Genomic DNA, 13,725 nt, shown 5'->3' on the forward strand with positions numbered 1-13,725 from the left:
ATCAAACACAAGATAATTGGGACGCTGTTTGCTAACAGGCTAAATTGCGTCGCTCCAAACGTGCGTTATCCATTTTTGAAAATTAACATTTCAGCAAAAAATCATGGCAAAACCACTTCCTTTAGAGGCGGCGGTGTGTTTGTATGTTCTTTTAATAATGTGTTTGAGACTTAATCAAAGACAGAGAAAAGGGATAAAGAAAACAGTTAAAGGAACAGTTTTGATTGGACTTCAGGAGTTGACGGCTCAAAATGACATTGATTTTTGTGCGTGCACGAAAAAGATCCATAAACATACAAACTTTTACAACAACAAACTCATTTTCTTGGATGGTCTTCAGGCAAACTGTAAAACTCTACTGCTCTGCTCTTACGATACCATTCAGACCAAATCTAAGTACGGTATGGAAAAGGTTTTGATGTGTGTGTAGATTAAATGTGCACTGTGTAACTTTTTTAGTAGAGAGTTTACCACCTGCTTGTATGGCATAAAACATACTGTATGTTTCTTGCATTTATACAGTTATAGGTGTGTTTGTGGTGCACCAGACTATAAGGCGCATTAAAGGTTGTATGGAGGATTTTTTTTTTTTTTTTGTTTCAAGTTGTCAATGATAGAGGTGCAATTATGATGACCAAAAAAAAGAGAATAAAAATTCATCAACTCTGGACGTGGTGGGCTAAACATTTGCCAATAGATAACGACACTGCCTCGTTATCTGTTAGCTGACAGGCTGTCAATCAATCTCCCTACGTTTCTAGCGTAACTGACTTGCCTGCGCGCCGCCGGTACGTGGTTTACGTACGCCTGTCACGCAGTCCACAGACGCAAGACGCACAGACGCTGTTTACTCCACCAACGCAACAGTTCTTAGCGGCTTTTTTTTGACCTATATCTTCCTCGCAGTTAGCACAAAGTTTGTTGCAATGGCAGACAAGAATCCAGGAGCAGTTAGCCGCAAAAGAAAGTCCGTTTTTGAGGTCGCTGAAAGAAGAAGACAAGGGGAAAAGCAGCGAAGCCAAACTAAGGTGATTCTTGTAAGATTCATTCCAGCGATGGCGCGACTGAAGCAGACGCAGGGTCTAAAGACTGACGCATTGGTCGCCAAATTACTCCTGGACAGGTAACTTCTGCTTATTATGAAAACGTACTTTATTTCCAAGAGCTAGTCAAACGTTTTTCAGGACACGAAAGCGATATCCTATGTCTGAAAACGTAATTTTCAAGGCAAAGAAAGAGTCCGCTTGCTGCTGCGTGTTGTAGCTAGTTCATTCGCACTGAATCTCCGCGCAACCTTCTCTGCTCCCCTTTCCTGCTCCTGTCCCCGCTGCCCGTTCCGCTCTTCCCCCTGCTCCTCACTTCTCCGGGCACGGAATCTCCGCGCACCGCTCCCCTCTCCTCTCTCTCCTCTCTCCTGCTCCGCTCTTCTCCCTGCTCCTCACTTCTCGTCCGCGAACGAAATGTCCGCACACCCGCTCCCCCCGCTCCTCACTTCTCCGCCTTGCCTAACCAACACTGTAGTTAGTTGTTTACAAGTCATGTGCAGCTCACCGGCTGTAAACAAACCTGTTTCTGGCGTAGTGAGGAGGCGGGAGAAGGCGTTTCTACGTAGGGAGCTGTAGGGGAGGGGGGGGTGGTTTCACGCATGCGCAACATTTGAAAAAGGACAAACAGTCGCTGGATTTCTCGTTCCTTGGAAAATCCTCTATACAACCTTTAAACGAATGTGCTGTCTGTCTGGATTGTCGGCGTGTTCGCAGTGACTCAGTTTTTGTCACACTGCACTCGCTTTTTCGATTCGTTCCTCCGTTCCATTCCTCGTCCACATGGAGTGATGAGTGTGGCTGCGCGGTCGCTGTCTGCTCCATGCGTGTTTGCGTGTGCTGAGGCTTTGTACTTTACTGAAGTCGTGCTGGGACACTCGAGTGGATTTGTGTATAGGGCGCTCTGGACTGTGGGGCGCGCAGTCGTTTTCTGATAGGGTTGGAGGCTTAAGAGCGCGCCCAATAGTGCGGAAAGTGCGGAACCTTCTTGCTGTGAGGTGAGAGGGCTAACAGCTAGGCCATGATGATTACTATATCAACTTAGTGTTCAATGTCTGAAACCTAGAACAACAATTTTGAGGGTCATTGTTTATTGTGTGTAATTTATTTTTTTTTTGCACTAGAGTGAATGTTTTTGTTATTTTTTTTTGCCTATACGTTAAGATTTAAATAAGTATGTTTGTTTCATTCTGCTGTTCATTTATTGCAGCTCATGTTTTTAACCATGTTGTACATTTAGAATCGCTTTTGCAGTTTAAAGGTGTATTGTGTAAGTTTTCTGGTGGAGTATCTGCTCTTTTCCATGGAGATGTTATTGCTTTGCCTGTAATGTTACGTACTAAGGCATTAACTTTGACTATTTTGCATTTATCTATGAAGGTGTTTTTATTGCTTGTATATGCATCCTTACCATGAGCGGGCATGCCCCTCCACAGATCTGACCTGTCACTTGGCCTGATCGTACTATCTGCTCATCCCCATGGATACAGAGAAGTCATGTCAGACTGTAGAACATCCTGGCAATAACATCACCATGGATGAAAGCAGGTGGTGGACACTCCTCCATTAATTTACTTAAAAACTTGCGTTCTTACTGAGAGTGGACTGGCACAGATCTGACCTGTAACCTGGCAATATGGCAACACTTGCTGTCTCTGTAGAGCTAAATAAGTGTATTGCCATGCTGTGGAACAGTAGCCTGATTCATCAGCCAGTTTCACTTCGTACAAACCGTCCACCCTCGCAGCCTTAGATTTCGTTCGCTCCACAGTAGGCGGGTACTTTTTATCATTTAACCATTTTTTTATAATTTAATCACTCTTATTTGGTCGTGATGTATGTAATGTGCCGCTAACGGGGCTAACCGGTATATTAAGCTTTTCCAAAATCCCATACAAAAAACAGCAATAACGTCTTTCCCCTTGATGAAATTCACCACTCTCTTTATTCCGGCTTTAAATCCTCGATCTCGGGAATCTTTGCCAACACTGAATATGTGGCTCTTCGCTGATTGGCTGGCCTGACCTGCTGGAGGGAAATGAAATTGAGCAGAGGCACTAGGTGGCACCAGCCTGGCTAGTGGAACAGACCCTCCATCAGAAAAGTTACAGAATGTACCTTTAAGACAAGAAAAACAGCAACACTTGGCACTTAAAATAAGAAACGAAGAATCTGATTGAATTAAAGAAAAACACACTTTGTCCAATGGTGGATCATTTTACTTGTCAAGCTTGTCTACTGAAACAAAGCAAAATGTTCTTAATTTAAAGGTGCACTGTGTAACTTTTTATGGATATGTCACTGCTCTACCTGAAATGTCCCACAGTATGACATTAAACAGCTCTACCTTACATTTATTCAATTACAGGTGGATTTATAGACAAAGCATTCCAGATGAAGCAATAACATCTCCACGGCGAAAAGAAATGACGGACCCTCCACCAGAAAAGTTACACAATGCACCTTTAAGTCATTTTACCTTGATATTGCTTTTTATAGTGCACTAGATTTCAGCTCAAATCTTCAAAGTACCTCGTTTCGTCTCTCCATGCGTGTGTACAAGTGTGTAATATGATTTTGCGTGTACATGTGTCTGCTTCAGTTACAGTCAGTTAATGTGATTATTATTGACCCCGAGTCCCAAATCAAACTGTGAAACGATGAAACAAATCCTCGTGCCTCTTACCCCCCGCCCCTCTACCCCGTTCACTCTTATCTCCCCACCCAAGAAGGGGGCAAATGATAATTACAATCATAATTATTTCCAAAATGATTTTCGCTTTTTTTCCCCCGCGTGTTTTAGCAATAATCACTTAACAGGAGAGAGAGAGAGGGTGAGGCGGAGGGGTTAGTTAGACATTTTGAAATCCTGTTTTTCTAATCCGTCCTGCGTTGGGGAGATAATAAGAAGGCAGCACCCGCAGTCAGATGGCATCAGTGTGTGGAGAGGTGACACCCATCTCGAAATGCGATGGGCGAAGGGGGAGCCATACAGACACACAGACAGACAGGGAGCAGAGGCCTTCCACTTTTCAAGATGGACAGTCTTATAATTAGCTTAGAAAGTTAACATTAAGTTTAACAAGTTTGTAATAGAAGACAGGACCACAAAACTACTCTAGCTTTGCACCCATAGATTGATTAGTATTAAGTTAACAAGTTAGTGTTAAGAACAAAAGTTTTGACTAGAGGACAGACTTGAATTTTTGTCTTTTAAATTTTTCTAGTGTGATCCGCAAAAGTGCTTTAGGTTTTAAGAATCTGACGTTATAATGTGAATATTTAGTTACCGTATCATATCAAATACACAGGCCCGTCGGCAGAAATTTTGGGGGCCCTGGGCAAGAAGACTCACCTGGGCCCTCTTTAATATGAATTAACAGGAAGCGGGTACAATTCTGGGCCCCTAAATCCCTGAGGCCTGGGACAACAGACCCCTTTGTCTCCCCTGTCTAATGCTCTGCTTATACCTACTAATATGTATGCAGTAAATAAAACGTGGTAACATTTTTATATGCTTGATTTGGTCTGACTGTTGACTTGTGTAGGTCTGTGTATTTAAGTTAAATTGAGATCCAATAGTTTATAAAAATGGGAATTAAGATTGGATATACTTTTTTTTTGTAAGCTTCCAAGTACTTTACTATGCACACCAAAATAAGACAATTTTGCATTTTATTTATTTATTTTCTGCATATTTTTTGCATAATTATTTTGCAGTAGGCCTACCTGTTTTATTGTTACATGTCTTCAAAAATAACGTGTGCTTATGTAACCGTATGGTAATATAAAACTATAAAAATTATATAGCAGTGTATACAAGAGTTAATTGAGAATGATAAAAGACTAGCTCAAGATATTTAATAAGCATTCTGTTAAGATAAAAAGTTATAACTTGTGTGTAAATTGTTTTATATGGATGAATTTTGTTGTTTTTATGTAAAATATATTGAGAGTGAATAAGGAGTGAAAGTCTTCGGCTTCATTCTACTCCTTGTTAAACATCACGTTCTATATTATTAATATTTGAGACAAAAAAAATTTAATCATTTATTCAAAAGCTTAATTATATATGTAATGTTGTAACTATAATAACCTAAAACGGACTTCACTGAGTTAGAGGAAAATACAGACCAGTTTCCCTTTTTTTTTTTTTTTTTTTATGAATTATATCTGAAATCCAACCACATTTTCTTTACAGACAATATAATATTCTGTAATCATGCCCAGCATTTAGTCTGGCCCATATTGCTGAATTAGAACAGCTTTATTCATTGGACCCAAACATATTGTCTGCACATGAATTTACCACTATTAAGACGAAAACAGCTCTTTGTACTAATTGGGTTTATCGCATAGGCTATTTCTATAATTACACTTAAACCACCATAAGTCATACAGTTAATAATAAAATAATGGGGGGGTTTAGCTTACCTTTAAGATCCAGGCATTTCACACTGCCACCTACACAAGCACCCTGCTGTGAAGACAGAGAGAGAGACAGAGAGACAGAGTGAGAGAGAGGGAGGGAGAGAGAGGGAGGGAGGGAGAAAAGAGGTGTTAAAAATGGGAGAGGCGAGAACGCACACGGATAGATAGAATTTTGGCTCTATCTTAGCGCTAGTCACTCCTATGCACACACCACAGTAAGAAATGTCAAATAAGTTTAACTGATTTTAATAGACAATGGGATAGTAGAATAAACATAGAATTTTGAAATCAAATTTGTACGGTAATAAAGAATAAATAATGTAATACAGATATGGTCAAATCAGTCAAGACTGACATAACAGGAACAAACCAGATCTAAATAAGGATTTTAAAAAGACTAAACCAGTTCTAATAAACACTAAACTAGAAGCCAGGAGGTAAATGGGGTGACTCTACCAGGACTGAACCAGAACTAACCCTGGATTAAACCAGGACTAAATTTTATCACGGTTAAACTATACCGGATCTAAACTAGGGTCAAGTCAGGACTAAAAGCTGCACTACGTGACTTTTCTGATAGTGGGTCTGCCACACGCCTGTCTCTAAGAAGATGTTTTTGGTTTGGCTTGAAATGTTCCACAATATGTTATCTATGGAGACAAGCAGATCTGCTATGGTGAGAAAAAGGTCAAAACCAATTCAAAACGCAGTTCAAAACCAGGTCAAAACCAGGTCAAAATCAGATCAAAACCATGTGTAAACCAGCTCAAAACCAGGTCTAAAGCAGTTCAAAACATTTCAAAACCAATAAGGACTAAACCAAGACTAAACCAACGACAAAACTAAAACCAATTCAAAACCAGTTCAAAACCAATTCAAAACCAGTTCAAAACCAGTTCAAAACCAGCTCAAAACCAGCTCAAAACCAGCTCAAAACCAGCTCAAAACCTGTTCAAAACTGTTCAAAACCAACAAGGACTAAACCAAGACTAAACCAAAGACTAAACTAAAACCAATTCAAAACCAAATCAAAACCCAGTTCAAAACCAGGTCAAAACCAGATCAAAACCATGTGTAAACCAGCTCAAAACCAGGTCTAAAGCAGTTCAAAACATTTCAAAATCAACAAGGACTAAACCAAGACTAAACCAACGACTAAACTAAAACCAATTCAAAACCAGTTCAAAACCAGGTCAAAACCAGGTCAAACCCAGGTCAAATCCAGTCCACAACCAGCTTTAAAGCAGGTCTCTAATGCTCCTCATGTACTGGCCCTTGGTACATAATAGACTGGCGGCGTAGGGCCATGTGCCAGTGCATGAATTATGAATTTCACACAGTTTACCGGGGAGCTGACGGTGACACGGCGTCCTAATTAACCAGTGTATAATAATGAGAAACAGCTGGTCATCAGTTGATGTGTTCATTTGCTGGAGCCAGTGTTCCACATACATCTCATTTGACTGCATCACTCACCAGAGGAGGCAGGTCTGAGCGCGCCGACAGGGGGACAGATTTAGGGAGAGATTGACAGGCACAACAGGAAACAGGAAGGCAAATTAAAGGAGCTGCTCGGCTTTATGGATCACAATCAGTATGGGAATCCTAATGAGCAAAGCAGAGTGGTGGATGGGTGGCGTTTAATACAAGATATAGCACGCGTATTTAGGTTAATTAAACAGGTACGCATTCATAGCATTAGTCTTTCAGAGCTTGAGATGAAATGACATATTTGCCCTATATGATTTCCTTTCAAAACAGAGACTAAACAAGGACTAAACCAGGACTAGAATGGTACCATGATCAGTATGTTAATCCTAATGAGCAGAGTGTCGGATCGTCTCGTTTAATACAAGATAAAGCACACATATTTAGGTTAGTTAAACAGGTACTGTTAGGGCAAATAACCATGCTTAGGTGGTGTCTAACTACTGCTATGCTGCTATACAGTTATTCATGTACTGCTATATTTTATTATTGTACTATTATAATTCACTATACAATGACCCAGAAAACAGGGACTAGATTACAGCTGAGGGATGCAGAGATAGAATATCTTGTACATGAACTGAACCTATTTCTATCTATGTCTAATCAGTTACCTAAACAGAGCAAGGACTTGATTGATAAGGATATGCTGACCCACGACTCATCATCACCCTGATCAGACCAGCAGGACACTCCCGTAAGGGGAGTGAGATGAATCCAGGGGTGCAACATGCCAAGAGGCCTGGCTGGCCTGTGCGCCAACAAAGAGGCACTAAGTCTAAACCATGGTCGCTTCCCACTATAGTTTGCGTATAAAACTCATTGTAAAATTAAGTCTCTGCATGGGAATGTCAGCACAGACTTCTTGTACAAGTATGACTTTCTAATATTGGAATAAGTCAATTATCTGGACTTTATTTCCGTTTCAAGTGTAATTTTTTATCTAAGCAGAAACTAACGAACACGCGAGGAAAGGATTGTTTTCCTCAACAGTACACATTCAAAGCCTTAGTCTTTCAGAGGCCATATTTGTCCTATATAATTTCTAAACTAAAACCAGAACCAGAAAACCAGAAAACTAGAATGGGACCACAATCAATATGGGAATCCTAATGACCATGGTTATATATGAAGATACAGCACACATATTAAGGTTAAATGGCTCATATTGCGCTATTTCCTGATCTACTGTATGTTATAATGTTTCTTCATCAAATACAAACCTGGAGTTGTGTTTTGTTCATTCACACATATGTAACACACTTAAAAACTGCATATTTAGACTGAGTTCTTCTCTCAAACAGAAAACACTCTGTTCCAGCTTGTGAAATCATGTGGTAATACAGGAAGTGATCCACTGTGTTTTTAAACTCCATAGACCTTAACAAGAATAGTTGCGACAAAATGTAATGAAATAACATGGGGAATGGTCATTAAAGGCACTGTACCTGATATTTACAGCAGAACTAATGACATTTAAACAGTTTGCAGAGGTAATTTCTTATTTACCTTATGCATTCTGAGTATCAATTCAATTTCAATTCAATCTTTACTAAGATCATGTAATATTTGGTTCATAGTATTAAAAACAAAATAGTAAGAAAAACAAAGTTAAATACTGTGCATGTTATAATGTATACAGACAAGAGCGCCAGTGTCTCCACAGCTTAGAGGTGAATCTGACAGAGCTCCTCACAAGACACACTAGAGCTTCAATGATTTGATTGCTTAGATTCATGGCTCTACACATAAATGAATAAATACAACATCTGATTGTGACAGCACAGGGTCTCACGCCACAATTTACAAACATTTCACTGGCGCTACAGAACCTCAGCACTACCAGTAATATTCTCAAAGAGTCGTTATAGGCCACTGTCAAACTCTGCAAACTCTTTCTCTTGTAGTTGTGCCAAAGATCCTACTAGATGAGTATCCTAATTATTTACTACAATGAGTTTGTAAGTGCTTTTTCAAGATCAGAGAGGGGTTTTGTCGGTAAAGCTGACAGCAAATAGCACATTAACTCAAAAAAGTAACAGTAATAGCAGTAAATGTAAAGAAAATGTATTAAAGGACTCGTATTACACTATTTTCTGATCTACAGTATGTTATAATACTGTTTCCTCATTAAAAACATACCTGGACTTGTGCTTTGTTTCATTCACACATGTTCTTCTCAGCTTCTCAAACACCCAGTTCCACCTTGTGATGTCATGTGGTAATACAGGAAGTACTCTACTGTGTTTTTAAACGGCATACACTTTCACAAGAATCATTTGGATAATTTCAGCCCTGGTATTGCCAATCTCTGTTGAACAAAAAGTAAAAGGAAGTCGTTACCTTAAAAACTACAGCTTCATGACATCACAAGGTGGAACGGGCATTTATAGTTTTGGAGATATAGACAGACTAATAATAAAGGATTACTCAAACATGTGTGAATGAAACAAAACATAATTCCAGGTATGTTTTTGAGGAGGTAACAGCATTATAACATGTCTTAAAGCTCACAAGAGTCAATTTTGCGTAACTTTTAATACACTATTAGTTCATTATGAATTAAATTTTTTATCAGCTATATATAGTGTTGTATAAAGCATTACCAATATTTCTGGCCTGGCTGTGTGAATACCTCCTTCATATTGCGATTGCTTCACTTCCTTGCTAAATATGATTCATTGTTCAAAGGGACAAGCGGAGTACAAAAGGAAAAAAAAAAAAAAAAATCTGTTCTGTTCAGCGAGAGACAGTACAGTCGCCATAATGCACTGAAAGAATTAGACACATCAATGGAACATAAATTGCAGTGTTTATGTATATACAAGAAGCTGCTGTGTAATTGGGAAAGGTGGTTGCATTTCCGCCCTTAATCATCTTAACAGACACACTCATACATACAAATATAGAGCGCGCTATAATGAATCAGGTTGAAGATGTATTTTAGGATTCAGAGCATGCATCAAGTATGGATTTCGGTGACAGTTGCAAAGAAAGGCATATGAACTCGCTTCTTTGTTCAAAACTTGGGAAAATGTGTAAACACTGGTGAGCATTTATCAAAACAGACGCGAAGATGTGTTATTATTTAAAAGTAAGAATAATAAATCCTCTTGAAGTAAATTGGTAGTTCTCAAAAGCGTGCCGTTTGTCCGATGAATAATAGAACACAATAGAAATGGTAGTTATGATGGAAAATGTATTGTGAGTGAAAATACAGGTTTTGTACTAAAGCAATGCAATACTTAGTGTAGAGTAGAACAGTGACCATGGCGTGAAATCATCTCTTTTTTTCAAATATTTTGTTTTTATGAATGCCAAATTATTACAGTCAGTTCATTTTGAGATAGTATTTAAATGTAGTTATTTTATTTCTGAATATTTTCAAGAAAGTGCAACTTATAGCCTCCATACTTAGAAAGACAAAATGCACACTTAATGAAGAGAGAAAATAAATAGGTTAAAAGGAGTAGGAAGAAGCAACTTATTTAAATGTTATATACCCCTAATTTACAATATATCTGATTGCAAATTAATGTCAGCCTTCAAATTATAGTTAAAACTTCACCACATAGTTCAGTACATTATGGCTTCTCTTTACAAATATTAGAAAAGTTTGATGATAAAAGTTAGAGATTCTTGTTTTTCTTGACCAATATGCATTTTAAATTCACAGTTTCATGTAACTAAACTCATTTTGAAAAAATAAGGTTATGTTTCTTACTGTTCGATATCAGTGCAGTAAGAATTGAGAATCACGGGGTGTAATTTGGATTTAGAGAAAGATGAAAAAGACTAGACATGTGAGCTTATGGACACTTGTTTTGAAAATATATTGTTTAATTATCCTTAAAGTTGCACTGTGTAACTTTTCTAGTGGAGCTGTATTGAAATAAACTTGGTAATTAAAAAGTAGACAGATTAATGGTCAGATCTATGGAGAAGCAAGCCTGCATATGGTAAGAATTCATGTTTTTTTTAAGGTATGTTTGAGCTATAAAACACTTGCAACTGAACAAATGCAAGGGAAATATGTTTAATGCCTTACTGTGGAACATTCCAATCAAAGAAATAACACTCCATGGAGAAAAACAAGTAGCAGACTCTCCATCTTAGAGGTTACACAGTGCACCTTTAAATCAAAGCTTGAATACAGTTAGACATATTCAAGTATGCCATGGATAAATGGATGCAATTTGAGCCAGATGCCCTCCCTGACTCAGATTTGGGAATGGACAAAGAGTACACTTTAAAATATATAACTCATTGTTTAAAAAAAAACATGTGCAATACATATTAAATTTAAGGTGCATTGTGTAATTTTTCTGGTGTTGGGTCCATCAAATGTTTTTTTTTTTGGTTTGTTTGTTTTTTTCTTCATGGAGATGTTAATGCTTTGTCAGAAATGTTTCACAGTATGGCATTAAACCTTTATATCATCATGGAGCTCAAACCAAACCAAGATGCACATCAGATCTGTGGAGAGGAAAACCCACTCACAGCCAGAATGTCTGATTTTCTAAGTATTTCTGAGCTATAAAACCACCTGTGATTTAATAAATGTAATGTTGAGTTTTTTTAATGTCATACTGTGGAACATTCCAGGCAGAGCAATTACATCTCCATAGAAACAAACAGGTGACGGACCTCCAACCAAAAAGTTACATAGTTCACTTTTAAAACAAAAATGTAATTCGTACTCTATGTATATTTTGTTTGTGAATACTATGCACAACCTTTACCACAGCGCACAGCAGTGGGCAGATGCTGTACCAAATGCTTGTGGGTTTTTTTTCAATGTTTAAATGAAAATCTATTATGTTCATCCCAATTAAAAAGAGTACTGGTTGGAGTCCTCTCACACATCTGATACACCTGTGTGGTTTTTTGTCCCGTCTTTAGCAGCAGCGTGAGAAGCAGACGTGTCATGGCGTCCGGCTGGTGTCTGTTTGTGAAACCAGTTAGTCTGTGGCAGCGAGCCAAAGTAGAACACGCACACAAGAACCACCGGGAGGAGTACTACACTGATGAAAAACACACACGCACGAGCAAAGGAAGGACAGACAGTAAAAAGGGGAGGGGGGCGGTGGTCGATGTATATTGAAAAATTCATATTATTGCAATGGTTGTTTTATCAAATTATCAGGTATTGATAAAAAATAAAACTTGCCATGTAATCTTTAAAATAAGGTTATGTCTGTGGTTCATTTCTCGATTCACTATTTGTGCAATACAGTTCTTGGACCAATTGCAATGCTTGTGTAGGCAAATTTAAATATTGGGATAACTGTTGTAAAAAGATATTATTACACATAATTCTTTAAACAGCAATATATACAGTATAAGTATTATTTCTGTAATTATATTAGTTGAATCACATTTTATACTTATATTTTTAATTTTCACATTATATTTTCAAAATTTTATCACAATGGTTGCAAAAAAGCAGATATTGAGTAAAAGGTTAATATTAATAAAACTAAAACTTGCCATGTAATCTTTAAAATAGGTGTATAACATATAAATACATATTACTGTGGTAAATTTTGCAGTTCATTTACTTTTTGTGCAATATTAACCAAGCTACTGCAATGGTTGTTTTGGTATGCTACTACCTTTTACTTCTCTTTATGGATAAAATGGTAGTCCTCCTTGTATTATACTATTAATATAATATAAAAATATTTAGTGATAAAGTGGACGTTTTATACTTTATTAGGCTCAATGTTTAAAAATCTGTGATCTTCTTAAACAAAATGAACACAAACAGAAACTTATTTTTTGTTTGTTTGTGTTTTTTGATGTGTTTAGTTACAGCAGTTGGCTTAAAATTATGTGTTTCTTTTCAACAAATATTTGCTGGTTTCAACAGGATTTGGTTTATATTTTGCAACTTTGAGAGATAATGTATGTATGTGTGTGTGTGTGCGTGTGTGTGTATGTTTGGTAATGTAAACCTGTAAGTTTTGTATTCTGTCTATTGTATTGTACTGGATTGCATTGTGTATTACTAATGTTTTGTGTTTTTTGGACCCCCTCGAAAACGACATGGCACATCTCAAGGGGCATTCCAATAAAATAAATACAAAAATAGTTAGAGTTAAGAATACATTAAGTCAGAAATGGCTTCCAACTATTTACATAAGCCTAATAAGTAAATAAATCAAAAGTCATCAAAATAAAACTAAAAGATAATATTCAAATAAATCATAATCATAATTTTTAATCATATTTTTGCAGTGCACACACCAAATAGACAGTCTTCACTCCTCGAATGAATACACAGGCTCTACTATATAATTATAATGGATTTCTAAACTTCCCTATGCGCTCAACTGTGCTAGTGCTGCTGATGCTAGTGCTGGGGAAAGACGCAAATCTGGAAAAAAAAAAAAAAAGTTGTCTGCCAAATGATGTGATGTGTCAGGAGAGAGAGGGACAAAACAGAGCGATAAAAAGCAGTGCGTTTCTATTCTCACCATCCGATTCTCTTCTTGGGAATACGACGGACAGATTGGGAAAGAGGGGGGTCTTCAAACTTACACTGAAGAAGCAGTCGTCTCCAGTGCATTTTTCACTCAAGCATCCTGGTAGCTGCTTTGTATTAAAACCGCTTTAATTAACTGGCTAAAATACACATGGAAATTTTGTTTAAAAATATCGGGAAGAGAAGGTTTCGTAAGATGCAAAGTTTAACAATAGAAATATACAGGGATGGGAAGAAAAAGAATTTCCACAAAACGAGACGAGATATGAGACTGGG

At 37.6% G+C, this 13,725-nt stretch overlaps 1 protein-coding gene across 1 annotated transcript in view; it reads right to left on the reverse strand.

The window, feature by feature from the left end:
* The window catches only part of si:dkey-288a3.2 (protein phosphatase 1 regulatory subunit 37), a 98,976-nt gene that overhangs the window by 67,103 nt on the left and 18,148 nt on the right, over positions 1-13,725 (reverse strand). The window contains exon 6 of the mRNA XM_055161564.1: positions 5,478-5,523. Coding sequence (XP_055017539.1) covers positions 5,478-5,523 — 46 coding nt within the window. The remainder of the gene's footprint in view (positions 1-5,477; positions 5,524-13,725) is intronic.

This window comes from Boleophthalmus pectinirostris, unplaced genomic scaffold, assembly GCF_026225935.1.
Source record: "Boleophthalmus pectinirostris isolate CB_2022bp ecotype Guang Dong unplaced genomic scaffold, ASM2622593v1 HiC_scaffold_10, whole genome shotgun sequence".
NCBI classification, from domain to species: domain Eukaryota; kingdom Metazoa; phylum Chordata; class Actinopteri; order Gobiiformes; family Gobiidae; genus Boleophthalmus; species Boleophthalmus pectinirostris.